The sequence below is a fragment of the Mustela putorius genome, unplaced genomic scaffold (genome assembly GCF_011764305.1).
Source record: "Mustela putorius furo isolate JIRA1106 unplaced genomic scaffold, ASM1176430v1.1 tig00000765_pilon_pilon_pilon, whole genome shotgun sequence".
Lineage (NCBI taxonomy): Eukaryota > Metazoa > Chordata > Mammalia > Carnivora > Mustelidae > Mustela > Mustela putorius.
Genome location: NW_025421470.1, coordinates 5,822,263 through 5,844,478, shown reverse-complemented (window position 1 = coordinate 5,844,478; position 22,216 = coordinate 5,822,263). Strand labels below are relative to the sequence as shown.

Sequence of the window (22,216 nt, the reverse complement as noted above, 5' to 3'; positions counted from 1 at the left end):
GTGGGTTAGCTTTTCTGCTTGCGTATTTGGAATGTAAAGAGTACGCATCCCTCTTTCAACACTCAGTGCTGACTCGTGCCTGAGAGTTCATTCTTAAGTTGAATGAATATCGTGTAGCTTTTGCCAATATTTTTGTTGTTGCTTGTACTTTTGGTGTCGTATCTAAGAATCCATTGCCAAATCCAAACTCACCCAGAGATTTATGTCTTTGTTTTCTTCAAGAGTTTTATAGTTTTAACTTTTACACTTAAGTCTTTTATCTACTTTGAATTAATTTTTATTATTTATTATTTTTTAAAAAATATTTTACTTATTTATTTGACACAGAGAGACAGATCTCAAGTAGGCAGAGCAGCACACAGAAAGAGAGAGCGAGGGGGAAGCAGGCTCCCTGCTGAGCAGAGATCCTGATGTGGGGCTTGATCCCAGGACCCTGGGATCATGACCTGAGCTGAAGGCAGCGGCTGAACCCACTGAGCCACCCAGGTGCCCCTACTTTGAATTGATTTTTGTATAGAGAGTGAAGTAAGATTTCAACTTTATTCTTTTGTATGTGGATCTTTAGTTTTTTAAGCACCATTTGTTGAGACTGTGTATTCCCAGTTGAGTGGTCTAGGCAACCTTGTCAAAAATCAGTGAACTGTAGAGACATGGGTTTATTTCTGGACTCTCAGTTGTATTCTCTCCCCCTCTTTGTCTATACTTAGACCAATACCACAATATTTTGATTTCAGTTGCTTTGTAGTAAGTTTTAAAATTGGGACATGTGCATCCTCTAATTTTGTGTTTCTTTCTTTTTTTTTAAGATTTTATTTATTTATTTGACAGAGATCACAAGTAGGCAGAGAGACAGGCAGAGAGAGAGGGGGTGGGGAAGCAGGCTCCCTGCTGAGCAGACAGCCCGATGCTGGGCTCCATCCCAGGACCCTGAGATCATGACCTGAGCCAAAGGCAGAGGCTTAACCCACTGAGCCACCCAGGTGCCCCTTTTGTGTTTCTTCTTAAATAGTGTTTTGGCTGTTCTCTGTCTCTTGCAATTTCATATGAATTTTAGAATTTGTATCTCAGTTTCTACAAAGAAGTTAGTTGGGATTGTGGTAGGGGTTGTGTTGAATATGTCAGCTTGGGAGTACTGCCTTCTTAACAGTGTAAGGGCTTCCGATCCATGAACATGGGCTCTTTCCAACTATTTAGATCTTTAATTTCTTTCAACAATGCCCTGTAGTTTTCAGATGATATTTTGTGTTTCTTTTGTTAAATTTATTCATAAGTATTTTTTGATGCTATTTTAAATGAAATTGTTATATAGAAATTGATTTTTGTGTATTGATCTTATATTCTGTAACCTCATTTTATTGGTTCCAATAAATAGTTTAGTGGATACCTTAGGATTTTCTATATGCAAGATCATGTCATCCGCAAATAGCGATAGTTTTACTTCTTTTCCAATCAATGCCTTTTATTTCATTTTTGCCTGATTTCTCTGGCCAGAAACTCCAGTACAGGGTGGAATAGAAGTGTTGAGTGTGGACATTATTGTCTTTTTCCTCATCTGGTTTTGTTATCAGGGTTATGCCAGTCTTGTAAGAATGACTTGGAGAGTGTTCTTTTTTCTATATTCTGGAACAGGTTCAAAGTCCGAGTGAATATATGATGAATATCATATTCATATTCAATATTCATATATTCAATATTCACATATTGAATATATGATGAATTTGCTGGTAAAATCTTTGAGTTTTCTCTTATTTTTACTGAAAGATTAACTACAGATTTCAATTTCTTTAGTGATTATGAGGTTATTAGTTTTGTATTTTTTCTTGATGTAGGAAAATTAGTGTAGGATTTATCCATTTCTTCTCAACTTTAAAATATATTAGGATAAAATTTTTGCAAATGCTCCATTTGTGATAAAAAATACAAGTTTGAAGTTGTCTTGTTGTATGTGTCCATTGGGTTAGAGTTATTGGCTGTCTTACTCACATCTTTGTCTTAAAAATGCATCTTGTGCATTTTTATTTGCTGGGCTACCCGTTACCAGGAAGTCCAGGCTGTGCTTCTGACCAACCAGTTATAAATCAGAGGTTCCCATGACCGCATCCTCAGGATTGATTAATTTGCTAGAGCAGCTCATGGAATTCAGAAAAGCCAGTTCCTCCGTTTACCTGTTTTTGATGAAAGGATGTGATAAATGATTGATAGCCGGCACGTGGAGGGGATCCTGAGGGCACGGTGTAGGAAGGGGCGTGGACCTTCCACGCCATCTCCAGGGATGCCATTCTCCTGGTACCCCCACGTGTTCAACCCAGAAGCTCTCCCAACCCCATGCTGCTGGGATTTTATGGAGGCTTCCTCAGATGGGCATCCGGGGGTCATCGACTCCACTTTCAGCCCTTCTCCCCACTCAAGAGTATGGGGTGGGGCTGAAAGTTCCAACCTTCTAATCCCAGTGTGGTCTTTCTGGTGAATCAGCCCCTATCCAGGAGCCCACCTGGAGTCACCTCTTAGAACAAAAGACGTGCCCATCACCTAGGAAATTAGCAGGGTTTCCAGAGCCCTGGGTCAGGAAGAGGTCAGAGACCAAATACCCAGAACAAAAGGTGCTCCGACTGCTCTTACCACAGGGAGTTACTGGGGTTTCAGAGCTCTGTGCCGGGAGCCTGGGCAGAGGCCAGGAGGTATTATCTGTTATCTCACGATTGCCTTTTTTTTTTTCCCGTCCTCCCCCTTAAATTTTGAAGTTACTCAATTTTTGTTTTAACACTAGGACATTTGTCCGTGCTTAGTGCTTTCCTCCCCTCTGCAGCAGTGTGAGTCAACACTTGCATGGCAGCCCTTCCCCCCGATGCACGAGGTGCTTGTCATCATACGTATGATGCCTCAGCCTTGTGTTCCCTCTCTGTGACCCCACAAGAGATGGTGTAAAACCGCGATGTTTAGGACTACACATTCACCACTCTCTCGCTCGCACAAGAGACCTTTTATCTCAAAGAAGTTCTCCCTGAGGTCTGTCAGTCCGAACAGGAGTGAGGCGGCAGGCTGCACTTGGTTCGTGGTATTAGAACTCGGCCAGGCCTGGGGCACCTGGGTGGCTCAGTTGCTTAAGCGTCTGCCTTTGGCTCAGATCTCAGGATCCTGGGATGGAGCCCCACATTGGGCTCTCTGCTCAGCGGGGGGCCTGCTTCCCCCTCTCCCTCTGCTGCTCCCCCCACTTGTGCTCTCTCTCCTTCTCTCACTCTCTGTCAAATAAATAAATTCTTAAAAAAAAAAACAAAATAGAACTCGGCCAGGCCTGTTTGTTTGTGTATCGCCTGCGGCTGTTTCCACCTTCCAGTGGTGTCATGAAGGTATTACAGAGGGTAGGTGGCCTCTGAAGCCCAAGTGATTACTGTCTGGCCCTTTACAGAATAGGTTAGCTGATCTTCGCATTAGTGAGGCTCTGAAAACGTGTCCTGCCTCTTCCTTCTGGAATAATACTGGAGGGTGTGCAGTTCTAGGTCATGGCTGTCCTGTTGGCAGCCCACTGTTCTCTGCCTTACTGTCATGACCGATGAGTAGTACAGTGGTTCCTTTGACAATACGCTGCCTTTTTCCGTGGTTGGTCTTAAGATTTTCCCTTCGTCAAGAAACTGCTTGGCAGTCTTCATGCCTAGCCAGGTGTGAGTTTTGTTTTGTTTCTATTTCTACTTATTTTGTTGGAATTTATTGGAGTTTCTGAATCAGTATTTTTCACCCTTTATCTCTTTAGATGCTTAGCCCTGCTCCATTCTCTCTTCTCTCTTCTTCAGAAGCTCGGATTACATACTAGTTCAGCCCTTTTCATCTGTGCGTGCCTGTAAAACTCCCCTCACATCGTTTCTCTGCTCTCTCTGCTTCGATGCTGATCATTTCTTCAGATCTTTCTGCTCTCTGAGTCTGGGTTCATCTGCTGTGAAGCCCATTTATAGAGTTAATTTATTTTTTCATTTTTTATTTTTTTAAAGATTTATTTATTTGACAGAGAGAGAGATCACAAGTAGGCAGAGAGACAGGCGGGGGGGGGGGGAGCAGGCTCCCCACTGAGCAGAGAGCCTGATGTGGGGCTCGATCCCAGGACCCTGGGATCATGACCTGAGCCGAAGGCAGAGGCTTTAACCCACTGAGCCACCCAGGCGCCCTATAGAGTTAATTTAAATTAAATGATTATATGTATGTCTTTTACATTTTGTTACATATGCTGAGTTCTTGTTCTTTTCACTCATATTTTCAGAAACTTCTTTTATTTCTTTAAACATGTTTATTTTCTGTATATAATAATTCCAAAATGTAGAGCCTTTGCAGATCTGAACCAGATATCTGTTTGCCTGTTGGTTCTCTTAGCACTTGTTTTCTTGTGTCTTAACATTTTTTGGACTGCATGTATGATGTGGATGTTTTTTTTTTTTTGTTGTTGTTGTTGTTTATTTTTATTTTTGCTTTAACTATCTTGTGGGAATTTCTTGAGGCTTGGGTCAAGGACAGGTTTTTCTAGAGATAGTTTGCATTTCTACTGCCCTGGGGGTACTGCCAGCCTAGATCTCTCATCTTTTTTTAAGTAGGCTCCATGCCCAGTGTGGAGACCAACGTGGGGCTTGAACTCACAACCCTGAGATCAAGACCCCAGCTGAGATCTAGAGTCAGACCCTTATGATTTATGCTCTTTTTTTTTTTTTTATGCTCTTGTTGTGGGTAGGCATAAGAAAAGATCCCTTGAAAAATCCTAGCCCTGCTATAAAGCAAGTAAACATTGCAACACCGGAATATTATTCTATATATCATTTTTAAAAATCCTTTTAGTAAATTTCTTCAGAATTTAGGGCAGGCATTTATGTCACTTGACGGGCATTTGCGTATCTCCCCTTAGGAGCCTATGGGACACCTAACGCTCCTCACTCCTTCCCTCTCTCCCCTTCCTTCTCTGCTCCCCTCTGTGGTTTTCGTAAAGATCAAAGCTTAGGCCCTTACAGTGTTTATCTCCTCTTTGGTTTTAAATACAATTGTTTTCCCACCATGGTTTTCACTTTCTTTTAAAAGTTTATTTTACTATTCTCAGTTTTTTAAAGTGCTCATATTACACCCCAGTCCATAAACCTCTTTGGAAATAGCATGGTCCACATTGTAAATAAGTTGCCCTTAAAAATAAATGAAGGTAAATAAAATGATTAGTGCTGGGAGTGAAGCCCCCGTCTAGTTCCGATAAGAGATGCTGTCAGTGCAATGGAGTGTTAGGATAGAGCAGCTCGCTGGAGTGGACACTCCTATGCCCGGTGCTCTTTTATGGCAAGATTAACAGGAAAAAGGACACGGTATAGGTATGTAATAAATAGAAAGAAAAATAGTGAATCTCAGGTGTAGACAAGGAGAGAGTCATCACAAAGGCAGTTTAGCTAAATTGGAGAACACTCAAAAATAATTTTCATAGAACTGTTGGTAATCACTGTGCCTTTTTTTTTTCTTTTTAAATAGAATCTTCTCTTTCAAAAATGCTTCCATGTTTTTTTAGTTAAAACACAATTCAATTGCTGTGAACATTCCTACGTATGTGAGATGTATGACCCTTGGCTGACTGACTTGGACTAACGAGTCATGGAGTCTCACAGAATATTAAAGCCATGGAATAAGTCAGTCTTCCAAAAGATAATGGACATGTTTCAGGTATAGGGAAAAAAGATAGTTTTATATTTGAAATGTCATTGGCTAATACACAGTGGATTTTTAAAATTAGGTTATAACAAAACCTTAATTATCCAAAGTCAGTTCAAGGACAGAAACCCACGCAGACACACACTAACATTATGAGATTAAAGGCACATAAGAACGAGAATATGATGCCAGAATGTATTAGGATATTGATTATATTCAAATAATTATTTTTCTTTTTCCTTCTGTAGGTGAAGACGACTTAATGGACTTTACCATAGTTACTTTAGAATCTCCGAAAGCGTTGCTGGCGGAGGCCTGACCGGGAGGTAGATGGTGCGGCTTTTTACTTTCCAGGGTCTCGTCAGCCTGTTGAGCAGCCGTGCTGGTCTGGTCATGTTTAAAGACATAGCCTGACCCAAAGAGTTCTTCCATCAGACTGTTTTTCTTATCTCTGAAAGCATCTTTTGATTTTGTTCGGGAGGACTGGCCAAAAGAGGGTTCGTACCCGCTCACAGAATGTTCTGGCTTCAGGCCTTCTGAGTTCCCGCGGGGCTTGCTGGTGCTTATGCCGCCTCTCGTCACTCCCGCGCTGACCGGCCCGCCAGAGGCAGGGAGCCCGTGATGCAGGTTCTCGATGGCGTCTGTGAACGAGTAATGCTTTCTCTGTCTGAAGGGGATCTTGATACTTGCAGCAGCATTTTTACCAGGCGTCTTGTCCGTGTCGTTTATTTGGAGACTTCTTTTGAACTTTTCTTTCCCCGCGTCGTCTTCCTGCTTGCCTTCCCGTTCAGGAGGAGTTACCTGAATTCTTTTTGGTGGCAGTTCTTCTTCTTCTTTCACTAGAGTGGTTTTCTTTTCTTGATCTTCTTTCTTCTCTCTCTGTCTTCCAGTATTCTCCAGAGGTGGTGGTTCTTCCAAATGTTCCTCTTCCTTCGATAAATCTATATTCAAAAAATAGTTTACTTAGTGGTCTTTAAAATGAGCAGATTTCTATTTCAAGAAGGCATGCTGAGCACACTTACTGACATGGGACAGGCACATGAGCATAACCTGCATTCCGCAGGAGAATACAGGGGAAGGGGCTGGGAACAAGCTTGAAATGTCCTACTTTCCTAGAACATACCAAATAAGAATTACAAAGCCAAAAGAAACATGCATTTGCTAAGAAGTTGTCAGAGGATGCTCATCACTGCTAGGCGACAGAGTCCCATTAAAACAATGATAGTTCCCCCCCACCCCCAAATTGGCAGATAGTTTCTAGATTTGGGGAGAATATGGGGAAATTGGAACTTTTGTTCCCCATTGGTGAGTGTGTCGATTGCTACAAGCTTTTTTTTGGGTGGCAGTTTGAGCTATCAAAAAATTTTTTTAACTTTTTTTTTTTTTTCTTTTTTTAAGAGCGAGAGCGTGCATGCTGCATGGGGCGGGTGGTGGCGAGGAGGGGCAGAGGCAGAGGGATGGAGAGAATCTCAAGCAGACTCCCCGCTGTGCGGAGCCTGACCCAGGGCTCAGTCTCACCACCCTGAGATCATGAGCTGAAACCAAGAGTCAGGTGCGCAACTGACCTCGCCAGCTAGGTACCCCTGTACCTATCATAATTTAAGTGAACATACTCTTAGCTCCAACAACTTCACTTCTAGAACCAAACTTCATAAAAATACACAAGAATAGGTATAAAGATGTGAACTGCAGCATGGTTTGGTAACAAGGAAACATCCTACATGTGTGTCAAGGGGTCAGGGGTAAAGAAAAGGCATGCACAGTCCATGGGACTCGGGGCAGCTATTATAAGATGCCATAAGCTATTATAAACTCGGGGCAGTACGCGTGGACTGACCGGGGAGGGAGGGTCACCATCCGATGTTAAATGAAAAGTCTTTTGGACGTGACCCTTTCCGTTCCTTACCAGCACTTGGGAAGCCCTGCCCTCAGCCTCGCCTCTTACGAGGAAGGGCTGTTGCAGGTACAGACGTGCACACCTTCTGCGGAAACCTGCACGGAAGACGCGCGTCCCGGTCACTTTCAAACTCAGTCCCTCTGCGCTGTGGCTCCAGGACCCACGCCCTTCGCCGGGAATGCCCGTCGCAGGTGTCCCAGGTGTCCGCTCGGTCGCTCCTCCCCGCCAGCCCCACCGTAGCCGCCCTGCCCTGCCCTCTGTGTGGTCCTTCTCGGCAGCGTCACCGCGCTCAGAGGCGCTGCACGCCTTGTTTCATGCGGCGCTCGTCCTTCCTGCGGGAACAGAAGCGCACGAGGACGACGTCTGGTCGTCGCTGCTGCAGCCGCGGTGCCCGGAGCCGCCGGACACAGTGTGCGCTCCGGGAGCAGTCGTTGCCGAAGGGATAAGCTCCCCGGCACCATGACCGACGCGGACCCCAGCAGGAACGGAGAGCCGAGTCGTCAGCTCCTGCCCCAGACGCGGCGGCGCGCAGCGAGCCCCGCCAAGCTCGTGTGGTCGGGGCGTATCCGGAGACCCCGGCTGACGCGGTGGCCGCGCACGGCCTCTCCTGAAGCCCGCCCGCTCCGCCGGGGAGCCCGGGGCCGGGGCCGGGGCCGGGGGGGACTTGCCGCAGCGCGTGCGTTGCCGGGCCGTGGGGCGCGGGCATGTTCCCGTGGGCAGTAGTTGAACTTGGACGCCGCGGGGCGGGGGCTTCAAAATTCCGGAGGGCGCGGGCCTCGGCGGCAGCGTCGGTTCAGGCTTGGCCCCCGGATTTCCCGGCAGTCACGGTCCGGCTCCGCGGGGCTCTGCCCGAGATGCCCTCCCTCCCTCTGCCCCCAGCCCCACTCGCGAGTCCACTCCGTCTACATAACCAACATCCTTAAAAGAGAGAATGAAATTCAGGAGGTAAATGATCTCCAACCTAGACTTTCCGGCCAGTTTCTAGGTGTGACGGCCGCGTGGCGCCGGGGCGGGTGAAGGCGCGCACACCGGCCTTGCGCGCACCCGTCCTCGGGCAGCTGGCGGGACCGTGCGCTCTCCGCGCGCCACCGCCTGCGCCGACGAGGAGCACGTGGCTTAGGAGCCAAAAGTCTTCGCAGAGAACGGGGCGGCAGGAGCCTGCGGGGAAGGGCAGGTGCCAGCACCACAGCTGCGTGCCACCGGTGGACGGGCCCGGGCTGGAGGCAGAGGCTGAAGCCCTGAGGCCTGGCACCAAGATGCCCGCTCTGCAGACCTCCTGGGCGCCCGGCGTCCTTGGCCTGACCTGCCCGGCCCAGTGAAGGCGATGCCCTCGCCGCCGTGCGCCGCAGCCTGATTTGGCTGGGGACATCCAGGGAAGCTGGAGCCCGAGTCTCTGCATCTTCTGCCTGGAGTCTGCGTTTAAAGTCTTCGTTAGCAGGGCCGCTGCCGCATACTGAGCTGGGTTTGGGTTTGCTACTCAGTGTGCCGAGACTGAACATACAATGTAAGGATGCGCGCGGTGAGGAACAAGGAGGGAACGAGGTCCATAAAGCCGAAGGTGGTGGTGATTTCTGGTGGGTGAGGGGCGCGGGCTGTGGTTCGGGAGCGCTCCCAGGTGTTCTGGGGAACGCTGTGAGGTCCTAGTTTTTAAGCATGGTAGTGGCTACAGAGGTGTTCATTCCTAATAGTTCTTTACAGTGTATATGTTTTATGTGCACTTTTCTTAATTTTTTAATAAAGATGTTATTTATTTGACGGAGAGAGAGCACAAGCAGGGGGAGCTGCAGAGAGGGAGAAGCAGGTTCTCCTCTCTCTGTGGGGAGGCCAGTGCAGGGCTCGAGCCCAGGACACTGGGACCATGACCTGAACTAAAATCAAGAGTCTGAGGCTTAATGAACTGAGCCACTCAGGCACCCCTTATGTATACTTTCTCTCTCTCTCTCTCTCTCTCTCTCTCTCTCACACACACACACACACACACACACACACAGAATAATTCATAACTTAAATCAAGTAAGAGTAAAGGAAACTTTTAAAAGTGGTTAAAATTACCTTCATATTTGCTCTTGGAATCCTCTTGGTTTGCAACTTTGCTGATAGAGTGCGGAATTGCACACGTTATTTCAGTTGATTTTTCTTTCTGACCAATGTTTCCAGTTGTCTTTTTACCCTATAATTTTGAAAAGCAGCAAAAACACATTTTTTTGGGGGGGGATACATAATTTTAAATTGTTTTTTGTTCAATGAATACAAATGCTTTTTGTGGGGAATAAGAGACTGTGTATACTGTTTTCACAAAGATAGGTTCAGACACTGCAAGAACTCAAATCTGTTGTACCTTAGCTGTCAAAGATGGAACATCTTCTGATTTTTGGGTTTCCTGGTGTTTCATACTTGTCAGTGAAAAGCTTCTGTCTGCTTGTACAGATTTGGTCGAAGAAACTATAGAACAGGTACATTATATGTCAGAAACATTTCACATGTGGAAGCAACATTGATTTTAGATCTAAAATAACATTGAAGTTTGTAGTGTAAGGAAATGTACAGACATATAAAACTTTTTTTCAATATATGGATAACATTTGTCAGTTCCCTTTTCCCCTACCATTTCACCTGTTTTGTCTTATTTTGGACTGCAAAGGTTGTGGGTGTCACAGTGTTAGACTCCAAAACAAGGAGGCTTTGGGCTAGGAGGGTGCTCTGTTGGAGGACACACCCTGCATGGACCTCAGTCCAGAGGCAGTGAGCCACAGCGACTTCCTGACTTCCTGTGGCAGTGACCTTAGTTACCAAAGCTTAGACTGATTACTGTTGCTAGAGCCTGCCACTAAATCTACAGTTTCCTCAAAGTGTGGTCCCATTTAAATGACTCCGTGGTTGGTATGATCATCTCTGCTGGCCATTATTCTGAATCCAAAGCAGAAGCAAACAAAGGAAGGCAAGGAAGTTTGAGGTTGTTGCCTTTAAAAGTAAGCGCAGAGACAGATGATATGATACTCTACACAGAAAATCCAAAACACTTGACCCCCAAATTGCTAGAGCTCATACAGGAATTCAGCAAAGTGGCAGGATATAAAATCAAGTCACAGAAATCAGTTGCATTTCTATATACTAACAATGAGACAGAAGAAAGAGAAATTAAGGAGTTGATCCCATTTACAATTGCGCCAAAACCCCTAAGATAGCTCGGAATAAACCTAACCAAGTAGGCAAAGGATATGTACTTAGAAAACTATAGAGCACTCATGAAAAAAATTGAGGAAGTCATAAAGAACTGGAAAACGAGTCCATGCTCCTGGATTAGACGAACACGTATTGTTAACATGTCTGTGTTACCTAGAGCAATCTACACATTCAATGCAATCACTATCAAAACAGCATCAACTTTTTCCACAGAGCTGAAACAAATAATCATAAAATTTGTATGGAACTGGAGAAGACCCTGAATGGCCAAAGGAATGTTGAAAAAGAAGATCAAACTGGTGGCATCACAGTTCTGGACTTCAAGCTGTATCAGAAAGCTGCAATCATCAAGACAGTGTGGTACTGGCACAAAAACTGACACATAGGCCAGTGGAACAGAATGGAGAACCCAGAAATGGACCCTTAAACTGTAGTCAACTAATCCTTGACAGAGTAGGAAAGAATATCCAATGGAAAAAAGTCTTTTTAACAAATGGTGTTAGGAAAATTGGACAACCACATACATAAGAATGATCATTTCCTTACACCATACCCAAAAATAGACTCAAAATGGATGAAAGACTTAAATTTGAGACAGGAATCCATCAAAATCCCAGAGAAGGACACAGGTAGTAACCTTTGTGACTTGGGTGCAGAAACTTGCTAGACATGTCTCCAAAGGCAAGGGAAACAAAAACAAAAATGAACCATTGGGACTTTATCAAGTTAAACAGCTTTTGCACAGTAAAAGAAACAGCTGACAAAACCAAAAGACAATGAACAGAATGGGAGAAAGTATTTGCAAATGTCTTATCAGAAAAAGGCTAGTATCTAAAATCTATACAGAACTTACCAAACTTAATACCCAAAGAACAAATAATTCAATCAAGAAATGGGCAGAACTGATGATTCACAGACCTGTACCCCTGGGGCTAATACTACATTATATGTTAAAAAAAAAAAAAAAAAGAAATGGGCAGAAGACAAAAAACAGACATTTCTTCAAAGAAGACATCCAAATGGCCAATAGACACATGAAAAAATGCTCCACATCACTTGGCACCAGGGAAATACAAGTCAAAACCACAGTGAGATCCTACCTCACATCAGTCAGAACGGCTACAATTAACAAGTCAGGAAATGACAGCTGTTGTCGAGGATGTGGAGAAAGGGGGACCCTCCTACACTGTTGGTGGGAATGCAAGTTGGTGCAGCCACTCTGGAAAACAGCGTGCAGGTTCCTCAAAAAGTTGAAAATAGAGCTACCCTATGACCCAGCAATCGCACTACTGGGTATTTATTCCAAAGACACTAATGTAGTGATCCGAAGGGGCACGTGCACCCGAATGTTTATAGCAGCCATGTCCACAATAGCCAAACTATGAAAAAAGACCAGATTTCCATCAACAGATAAATGGATAAAGACGTATTTATACACAATGGAATACTACTCAGCCATCAAAAGAACGACAACGACATGGATGGAACTAGAGGGGATTATACTAAGTGAAGTAAGTCAATCAGAGAAAGACAATTCTATCTCACTCGTGGAATTTAAGAAACAAGACAGAGGATCATAGGGGAGGAGAAAGAAAGATAAAACAAGATGAAATCAGAGAGGGAGAAAAATCACAAGATACTCTTAATCATAAGAAACCAACCGAGGGTTGCTGGAGGGGATGAGGGTGTGGGGGGAAGGGGTAAGTGGGTGATGGGCATTAAGGAGGGCGTGTGGGATAATGAGCACTGGGTGTTCTATAAGACTAATGAATCACTGAACTCTACCTCGGAAACTAATAATATACCATCTGTTAATTAATTGAATTTCAGTTAAAAAACCAACAACCCAGCAACAAAAACCAAGTAAGCACAGAGTGGCTTTTTCTACCAAACCAGGGCTGAGTGTTCCTATCGTAGCTCTTTTGATGAGTCTTATGCTGTTAGATCTTGGGGGAGGGCTGGATAAGTATGACCCGTCTTGAAGGGAAAATACTACTCAGCAATGAAAAGGTACCAACGAGTGATGGCAGCAGCAACACGGGTGAGTCTCAAAAGCATTAGTCTGACCAGAAGAAGCCGACACAGAAGAGCACCTGCTGTGACTCCACTCAGGAAGTTCCAGAGGGGGCGAAGGAAGCTGCTCTGACAGGAAATCAGTGTTTGCCTCAGGAGGACGGGGAGATTCTATACTGACCGGGCTGCCGGTCACACGCATAGCAGCTTTTGTCAAAACCTGCCGAAATGCACACTGGAAATGGGTGCATTTTACTTAGGCAAATTGTACCTAAATGATGATTTAAAAAACCCACACACTGGCCAACAGATGTGCTCAGTTCACTGTCTGGCAGACATTTTGCTCCCAGCTGGAAAGTGGGGCTCCTGGCCCGCCTGCAGTGAGGACACGTGGGCACTTGGCAGAGGCTGGAGGGGCAGGGGAGCGTGTCTTTGCCCGCCTACTGGTTCCACCATGTCCCACAGCTCATTATTCTTCTAGAATCACAACATGTTTCAATACCTAGTAAGACAATTTTTAAAATATCCATTATTGGCATGATATAAAGTAGAAAAATACAACTACATCCTTAAAAATAGATTTGGACCAAAAGTAATTAAAATGTACCTTTTGGATAATCTTCTTTGTCATGTAAATTTTTAAGTATCCGACTAGTATAGATGTTTCTAATTTCAAGCTCTCGATCCTTCTCCTGAAGAGAACCACAATACCAAATTTTCTATAAATGTTTGCTATTATCAGCCTTGATTTCTTCTATAAAACAATTTTAGTGGACTCAGTATTCTTTGAATAAAATCTGCAGATGCTAGCAGAAACAGAAATCAGCCATAACATTCTATATCATTCCTGACACCAAAAAGTATTTTTTTTTTTTAAGATTTTGTTAATTCATTTGAGAAAGAGCAAGAGCACCAGCAGATCGGAGAAGCAGAGGAAGAGGGAGAAGCAGAATTTCCTTGAGCAGGGAGCCTGACATAGGGCTCAATCCCAGGACCTGGAGGTCATGACCTGAGCCAAAGGTAGACACTTAACCATCTGAGCCATCCAGGCACCCCCCAAAAGTACTTCTTAACAGCAACAAATTTTGTGACGGAGACAATATTGCTGAGGGCTTTGTGAGCCAGCTTCTTTTTCTTTTTTTTTAAATTAAAATTTTAAATTAACATATAATGTATTATTAGCCCCAGAGGTACAGGTCTGTGAATCATCAGGTTTACACACGTCACAGCATTCACCATAGCACAGACCCTCCCCAGTGTGTATAACCCCACCACCCTCTCCCCAGGCAGCTTCTTTCACTGTACTTTTTCTGTCCCCGGGGTCTGTGCTGTGAAGTTTGCTGGTTTTTTTCTCATGGTCCAATACAGCCACTAGCCATGTTGTGATCTAAACTAATTAAAATGAAATGAACAGTTCGGTCCTCTGTCACATTACTCATGTTTCCAGTGCTCAGTAGCTGCTTGTGGCTAGTGACCACACAGTTTGGTGGGGCAGGCAGAACATTCCCACCATCACAGGAAGTTCTACTAGACAGGTCTGCATTTAGACAGTACGTGCAGGCGGGTAAAACCCAGAACAAAGGCATTATTGTTCAGCTTTAAATCTCAATATTGACTTTTTATTTTTTTATTTTTATTTTTTAAGGATTTTTTTTTTTTTTTTATTTTAAAGAGTGTGTGAGCAAGCATAAGCACAAGCAGGAGGGGCAGAAGGAGAGAGAATCCCACGCAGACTCTCTGTTCATGACCCTGAGATCACGACCTGAGCCAAAACCAAGAGTCGGACAATCAGCCGACTGAGCCACCCAGGTGCCCCAAAAGTATTGACTTCTTAAAGTCTTGGCAAAACAAAAGGTGTGAAATCCTGGCTTGTTGAGGGAAAGAAAACCGGGAGGTTTCATTAAGCACCAAACACAAATGCTCTTCTTACACATGCATCAAGAGGCAAGCCCGTTAGACTCAAGACCACCAAGTTTATTCGAAACCACAATCAAAGGAGGATCTGAGTGAAGGGTGTCTTCTACTGCATGACTAGACAGGAAAGCCTGGAGGAAGAGGCCGAGGGGAGGGTTGGGGTAGAGATGGCAGAGAGGGAGGGAGAGAGGGAGAGAGAGAGAGAGAGAGAGAGAGAGATTGGATGGGGTTCTGGTCTCCTTGTGCCCCTCGGAAATATTAAGGGGGTGAAGAAACAACTCTGAGGTTTGGGAAACTCTCAGCACAGGAGACCTTGGTATGGCCCAGGCAATTCAAACTTCTTCATCAGGCCCCCAGGTTAGCGTGGAGTTAGGGTAACATGGCATTGCCAAGTGGTAAGTGGAAAAGGCAAAATGCAATGTCCAGGCAAAGGGCCGAAGATAGTGGTTCCCTCACTTCCACAAGGAGTGGGACCCCACAGAGGGGAGCTGCGTGGAGAGCTAGGAAACTGGTTCCCCAGTCCTCAAGATTACCAACCCAGGTGATCCCACAGCACATACTTTAGGATCGATGCTCTAGCCAAGGATCAGACGGCAGATGGCTCTCAAGGCATTGGCATCAACAGACAACAAATGAAGATCACCAAGATTTGATCCACAGGGAAGAGGCTGTGAGTTTCACCAGCCATATTCAGTAGACACCAGACAGATCCTGTGGGCTTGGCTAGTTAAGACTAGTCAGTTCTCAGTAGAACTAGGTATAGAGGTCCCAGAGGGTCAGGGGCCTCTTTCTCCTTTTACCAACAGAAAGTGTGCACCGCTCCGCATAGATGCTATCTCCACTGAGAAATGGGAGATGGGGTTGGGGAAAGCTGCTGCAAGCCTCAGAGACAACCTATACTAGGACCGGTTTTAAATGGAACAGACTGAGACAAGCTTCTGTTTAATCTCCGTATCTGTCCCTGTTTTCACCTCCTACTTGTGGGAATGGGGCTCGTAAGGAAGTAAAGGTTTCTGGGAGCAAAAGGGTTACAGTATGTTTCTCTTTTTCTTTCTTTCTCATTGTGCTAGTGCGTTTAGCAAGAAAGAACAGTGATGGGGACAGTTTGTTACCATGAAAAATTGATCAAGTTTATTCTGGATATTATGTTTAAGAAGGATATTATGTAGAAATCTTAGATTTCTTTCTTTTCTTTTCTTTTTTTTTAACCCCTACTGGCTAAGACAAGAAAGCTTTTAATGATCAGAGGGACAAGCATTGATCATCTGGAAAATTCAGTTATTTCTTTTGATTTGGTCCGGCTCCTTGAAAGGCAGAGTATGTGCTTCAGCAGCAGAGAGCAGGAAGAAGGCGGGTAAGAACGGCTGACTGACAGGTGGCTGGTGCAGGGCTGGCTGGGGGCAAAAGGAAGTCATGGGAAGGACAGTCTTCCCACAGGCTTGGAACAAATGTTCAAGCCTGGGGTGCCCTCCACAGACTCAAAATCAAAGACAACAGGTTCAGAACGCAATCCAAGATACCTGTGTAGTTGAGGTCAATCAGTTAATCAAGCGAGGCAATAAGAAGGAAAATCCACATTTAGGAATGCTCATGGAATGTTTGGGGAATATTTATAGGAAAGACTACTCACAAGCTCATAGGCGATCAGGTTAGAGTTCAATGGGAAGTTGGGTCATGGTGGAGAACCATATTAAGATCAGGATAGATGGCTTCCAAAAGATAGGAAATATAGTTTTTTAAAAATTTTATTTCTTTATTTGACAGATTGAGAGAGAGCACAAGTAGGAGAGGGAGAAGCAGGCTCCGCTAAGCAGGGAGCCCGATGTGGGGTTTGATCCCAGGACCTGGGTATCACCACCTGAGCCGAAGGCAGCTGCTCAACCGACTGAGCCACCCAGGTGCCCCAGGAAACTATCTTAATAGACAATGCCACACTGATAGGGGTGAGCTTGTAGCCTGGATGTAGGGTGGAGGTGTAGTACCTCATTTGGGAGTGGAAGACTGACATTCTATCTCCTTACTTTTAGAAATGGAACAGAGTCTAGAATTGTTGCTGGATGACTTGGAAAATGAATTTCTGGGCACCTGCGTGGCTCAGTTGGTTAAGCGTCTGCCTTCAGCTCAGGTCATGATCCCAGAGTCCTGGGATCGAGTCCCACATTGGGCTCCCTGCTTGGCAGGGAGTCTGCTACTCCCTCTGCCCCACTGCCCCGATCATGCTCGCCATCTCCCTCTCTCTCTCCTGCCCCAAAATAAATAAAATCTTAAAAAAAAAAAAAAAAGGAAAAGAGAAGAAAATGAGTTTCAAAGTACAGAAACAGAAATTTTGAACTTTGGGACCATGCTCTCCCAAACTCAGGTATTAATGATTTACGTTAATATGGCAGACTGCATTTTTCTAAAATTGGTTCAGCAATATTTCTGATCCCATTTCTGGTCCCATACTCTCCCAGAACCTGGTGACTCCCCATCAAGAAGCCATTGCTCCTCCTCTTGTACTGCCTTGACAAAGGGAATGTGGTGGAAGAGATGCTATGTGACTGGTTCTCTGTCTGTATCTCTCCACTCTTCTCCTTGGAGCCTAGCTGCCGTGTTGTGAGGAAGCCACACCACATGTGGGTGGTTCTGGCTGACACCCCAGGCATGATCTCAGCTGTCAGTCGGCACCAACTGCACACACATGTGTGAGACTTCCGAGAATTCCAGCGCCCATCTTTGAACCACCTTACCTGATGCCAAGAGTGGCAGAGGTGAGCTGGTTCCAGCAAGCCCTGCCCAGACTGTGGATTCGTGAACAGAATTAATATTCTCATTTCTTACACCACTGAATTGTGGAGTAGTATGTTATGCAGCCATAGTGACCGAGGCAGTCAGGACACTTAAAACATCTTTAAAGTTTCTATTCCTTCTATTTCTATTTCTATTCCTTCTATTCCCAAGGGGGTCATGACCAGGGATGACCATGAATCATAAAAGGTAATGTCATTTTTCCAGATGAAACAGAACTGGTTTGCAAACATTTCCAAGAGAGACTTTAAAATAAATCTGTGGGCCACTACAATTACTCACCCTATTTTAATCATGAAAGGTAATTAAAAAAAAAACTTAGTTTGGCTTCCATTAAAATGATAGCAAAACAAAATAATATTAATTCATGGGATGGAAGGAGAATGTTAATAGGGTTTTGTTGAGGAATCGCTGAGAGATTTAATTTTTCTCCCTCCTGCACGCATTCACCAGGCTGGGAACTCATCCGAGTAATTTCAGATCTTCTATCTGTTCGTATGATTGTAGGGACAAAAAGCTAATTTGAGAAATAGATTTTTTTTTTTTTTAGCTTCTTGAAGTTAAATGATTTAAAGAATAGTTCTGATATTTTTGGGAAGCAAAATTTCACAAATTTTGTTATATTTTGTTTTAAAAGAAGTACCTTAAGTTTTTGTTGAAGGCGTTTTACTTCCATTTGCAGGGTCTTTGTAGCTACTTGAGCTGCTACCGTCTTCCGGGTCTCAATGGCCAGCTGCCGATTAAAAGCTCTATTGTTCAACCTCAGTTGTTTTTCCAAGCTCTGAAAACAGTATATATTTCAACTCTTCTGTCACCAATGTAGTATTGTTTAAAAAAAACTTCAATTGTAATGGCAGTAATTGCATTATTGAGAAGTGTGAATTTTTAACAATTTTAGTGCATGCCATATATTAGAACTAAATGTAACTACACACACAGACACAAAAGCCAAAAAACCCTAGATCCCAGTTCTAGAGAATCAATATATTTTGAACCTAATGTTTTTTTACACTCTGGAATTTGATTTAAAAATACAAACGACCTTTGAACATTTCTTGAAAACAAATAAATATAACCAATGCCATCTTTACAAGACCAGTGCTCTAACCCCTGAGCTATGGAGCCAAACCAATGCCATCTTTAAAACTCAACCCAAGTGGCTGGGCTCACATGGAGGAGATCTGCTAGTGTGGCAGGTGAACTCAGGAGCTCTGTCAAGCCTCAGCTGCTGGAGGGCAGGCGTAAGGGCTCGAGTCTCAGCTGACTGACCCTGGAAGCTCCTGCAGAGACCACCCCAACCCCTCAAGGAGGAAGGAATTCTAAGACCAGATCTCTGCCGGCACCACGGCCATCGGCACTCAGGGCTCACAGGTCTGTGAGCACCTCCTCTCCATCCTCTCCAGCACAATAATTTTATTGCAGAACTCTTTGGTCTGGACTTTTTTTTTTTTTTTTTTTTTTTTTTTTTTTAGTTTTTAATTTTTTATAAACATATATTTTTATCCCCAGGGGTACAGGTCTGTGAATCACCAGGTTTACACACTTCACAGCACTCTTTGGTCTGGACTTTGACAAAGGCTTGGCCCAAAGGCCTTTTCTTTCTTTTTTCCCCCATTATAGTATTAATACTTTCTCATTAAAGAAAAGTGGGCAATATGGTAAGCTAGAAGGATGAAATAATCCTAAAAATTCCAGTCCCCAAACTATTAACATTAAAAAAAAATACTACATGTTGTGGCTCATAAGCATTTTCTCCAACCATCAAATGCCCTACAACCCAACAAAATTTCCCATATGACCAAGTGCATCTGATAAGAAGATAGTTCTTGAATTCTTTTTGATTTTGGTTACAGACATAAAACATGAACTACTTAACATATATATGTCAAAATATGTAGATGAGATAAAAATACATTTATTTTTCCCTGACAGACACATGCTAAGATGGGTCCAATATTACTTAGAAGGTCAAATAATAGAACTTTGGATTATAAATTACATGACTGAAAATGAGGCTGCTCATTTTATGGGAGAAAATTGTCTTTAAAAGTAGAGGAAGATTTTTACCAAAGAGGAAATTACCGATAAGAAAGTACATGAAATGAGCTTGATATGTTCTTATTTCAAGTTCATAAAAAAATTGGTCTCTTACCATCATATAATAAAGTATTAACAAATTTTAAAAATTTATGCCTGTCCATAGAGACCAAGGACTAACATAACATTGGCAGAATTCTCAGTAGAATCGGAGTGTTCTCCCAAATCATCTCTTATGGTGCAGTCCCTGAGCCTTTGATGACCATGTGCCTTCAGGAAGATCAATGCATTCATGTCAATGATTGTGGTTCCTTTCCCCTCCCTGTTCCCAGGAGCATTATCCGGGAAACACTTCTGTTTCGAACATACCAACAATGTTGGCAGTAGTGAGAAGACAACTGACCGGGGAATATGAGGGATGGGAGAGATGCGGGGGGCAGGCTTTTACGAAAGTAGGCTTTTAATAAACAATTTAAAGTAGAAGGTTAGCATCGCAGAGGTTTTACCCAGCCCAACCCAACCCAACCCAACCCAACCCAAACGAACCCAATAACCTTTCCAGCACACCAACAAGCTTAGAGAATGGTCATTTCCAGACAAACGAGCCCAGCCGCAGAATGAGTTCACTGGACCACAGAAGGAACATCTCCCCTTGCCCCTGGCCCCGACCCCCTCCTTAGGCAGCATCACTGGTGTGGCCTGGCAGCAAAGCAGCTAGTAATACTTCACTGCACAGGCATAAGCGTGATGCACATACACCCTCTCCATGTTCATTTTGGGACATTACAATTTCTAGGCCTCTGAAATACGGACCTGTATTTTTTTGTCATTTGCCTCCGTTTTTGTTGTAAGAACAGACAGTCTTTGAGTAAGCTCCTCTCTCTCTGCAAGGTTTTTGTCTTCAGAAAGCTTCTGCAAGGCCTGCAAGGCGTCTTTAGTCTTGAGCAGCTCATTGTCGGCTTCTCGAAGTTTCCAAGATGCACTTCTTTCCTTTTCCTGGGATTTCCTAAGTAGCTGCCTCAAATTTTTTACTTCATTCTGATGTTTTGCCATAATTTGAGGTAGATTATTTTGTGAATTCTCATATTTCCCTATAGCTTTCAAGTGCCTAAGCTGAAGCTGTTTCAAGAACTGGTTTTCTAGGACTGTGACTTCCAACTTACGATGGATATCACCTACTTCGTTTTTTAGCTCTTTAATCTTATGAAGCCTTGCTGACAGTATGCGGTGAGTCATAGCGTCTCTTCTTTGGGTAATCATATTGTTTTGGGAATGTAAATGTGGTGCATTCCAGATGTGCTTTTTTTCAACTGAGATTTCCTTCTGGCCTGTGTAAGCAGACAATCCAGTTTGTTACTAGTAATACGCATACGGAGGCAGATATGCACGTTTGTGTCCCCCCTCCCCCACCCCCGCACCTGTGCACACGTACACAGGCAAACTAGAGGCGGAAAGAACACATGTAATGAATAGCCATGCTCTAGGGCAGGGACTTCATATGCAGGATACCTCATAGCTCACTCAGGGTCAGCAGGAGTCTATTTAACAGCTGAGGACTGTAAGTCATTTGTCCAAGGTTCCATAACCACAAAGACACACAGCATGGATTGAAAACCAGGTCTTCTTTGATTGGAAAACTTATGCTTATTTCCATTATTAAAGCTATACTAAAAGCCATAATAATAGATATCATTTACTAAGGGTTTACCGTGTGTTAAGCATCGAACTAAATGCTTTATGTAGACTTTCTGATATAACCCTTCTGATAATATGTTATAAAGAAATTTGAGAACAACCTTAGAATCCAGTGTTACATATGATGATCTCATATATTAAAAAAAAAAAAACAACAACCCAGAAAGCCACTGAGCTGCTTAGAGGAATTGTATGGATAGTCCATCTCTCAGTAAGTCCAACATAGACAATTTTCCCCATTACTTTGGACTGGACTTAAAAGGAAGTAGTTAGTTGGCTTGTATTCAGAAGTCTATTTTAAACAAAATGTATCTAAATAATATTACACCCAACTTCTGAGCACCAACCTTGTATAACTGCACTGACTATGTCAAATGTATATGTAACGTCACTGTGTTATTATCCCCTTTTAAAGATGAATAAACCGATGCTTTGTGAAGTCACTTACCGGTGGGCACACAGCTAGGGGGTGGGGAGACAGAGAACCCAGGTCCCATACGCACGTGCATTCATTTGACGCTTATGTACATATATGTGCACACTGTGTGTGTATGTGTGTGTGTGCGTGTGTATTATTATATCCACATTCTGAGAGAGACTGAAACTAGATTCTAGGATCTAAGAAAAACATGGTCTTCATCCCGGAGAGAGAAAGCACTCAGTGGCCAATGTCACTGGAGTCCGAACATTAAGCTATTGGCTCAAGTGTGCACACATCATCTGAGACTCAGCTTAACATGTTTGGTATGGGTGGTGGGAAGGGGGTGCTGCCTGCGATGGAAGTGAGCCAGCAGAAACAGGATGCTTTCGGGGATAAAGCATTTCAGTCGTGACTATGACAGACTAGACGGTGACAACGATCATAGTATCCGCATCATACCAATAATTGATGGACTGGCTTTACAACTATCGTCCCACTAGGAATGATTTCGTAAGGGCTCTGGTTGGATATTTGAGTATTTTGGAATAGGTTCTTGAGTACACTGAAAATTGGAAAGTGGAGGGCTGACTCCAGGACACCTACTGGGA

General features: G+C 43.8%; 1 protein-coding gene across 10 annotated transcripts in view; it reads right to left on the bottom strand.

The window, feature by feature from the left end:
• Positions 1-5,857: 5,857 nt before the first annotated feature.
• LCA5L (lebercilin LCA5 like) overlaps positions 5,858-22,216 on the bottom strand; it is a 40,067-nt gene continuing 23,708 nt past the window's right edge. For 6 of the 10 annotated variants that reach the window (XM_045084486.1, XM_045084489.1, XM_045084488.1 and 3 more), the window contains 6 exons: positions 20,306-20,820; positions 18,099-18,236; positions 13,362-13,446; positions 9,897-10,000; positions 9,611-9,728; positions 5,858-6,602 (listed from right to left, as the gene is read on the bottom strand). In XM_045084486.1, coding sequence (XP_044940421.1) covers positions 5,878-6,602; positions 9,611-9,728; positions 9,897-10,000; positions 13,362-13,446; positions 18,099-18,236; positions 20,306-20,820 — 1,685 coding nt within the window. In that variant the 3' untranslated portion in view covers positions 5,858-5,877. Of the gene's footprint in view, positions 6,603-9,610; positions 9,729-9,893; positions 10,001-13,025; positions 13,257-13,361; positions 13,447-18,098; positions 18,237-20,305; positions 20,821-22,216 lie in introns of those variants that run through there. The other 4 variants (XR_006607931.1, XR_006607929.1, XR_006607930.1 and 1 more) reach the window with 4 other exon arrangements.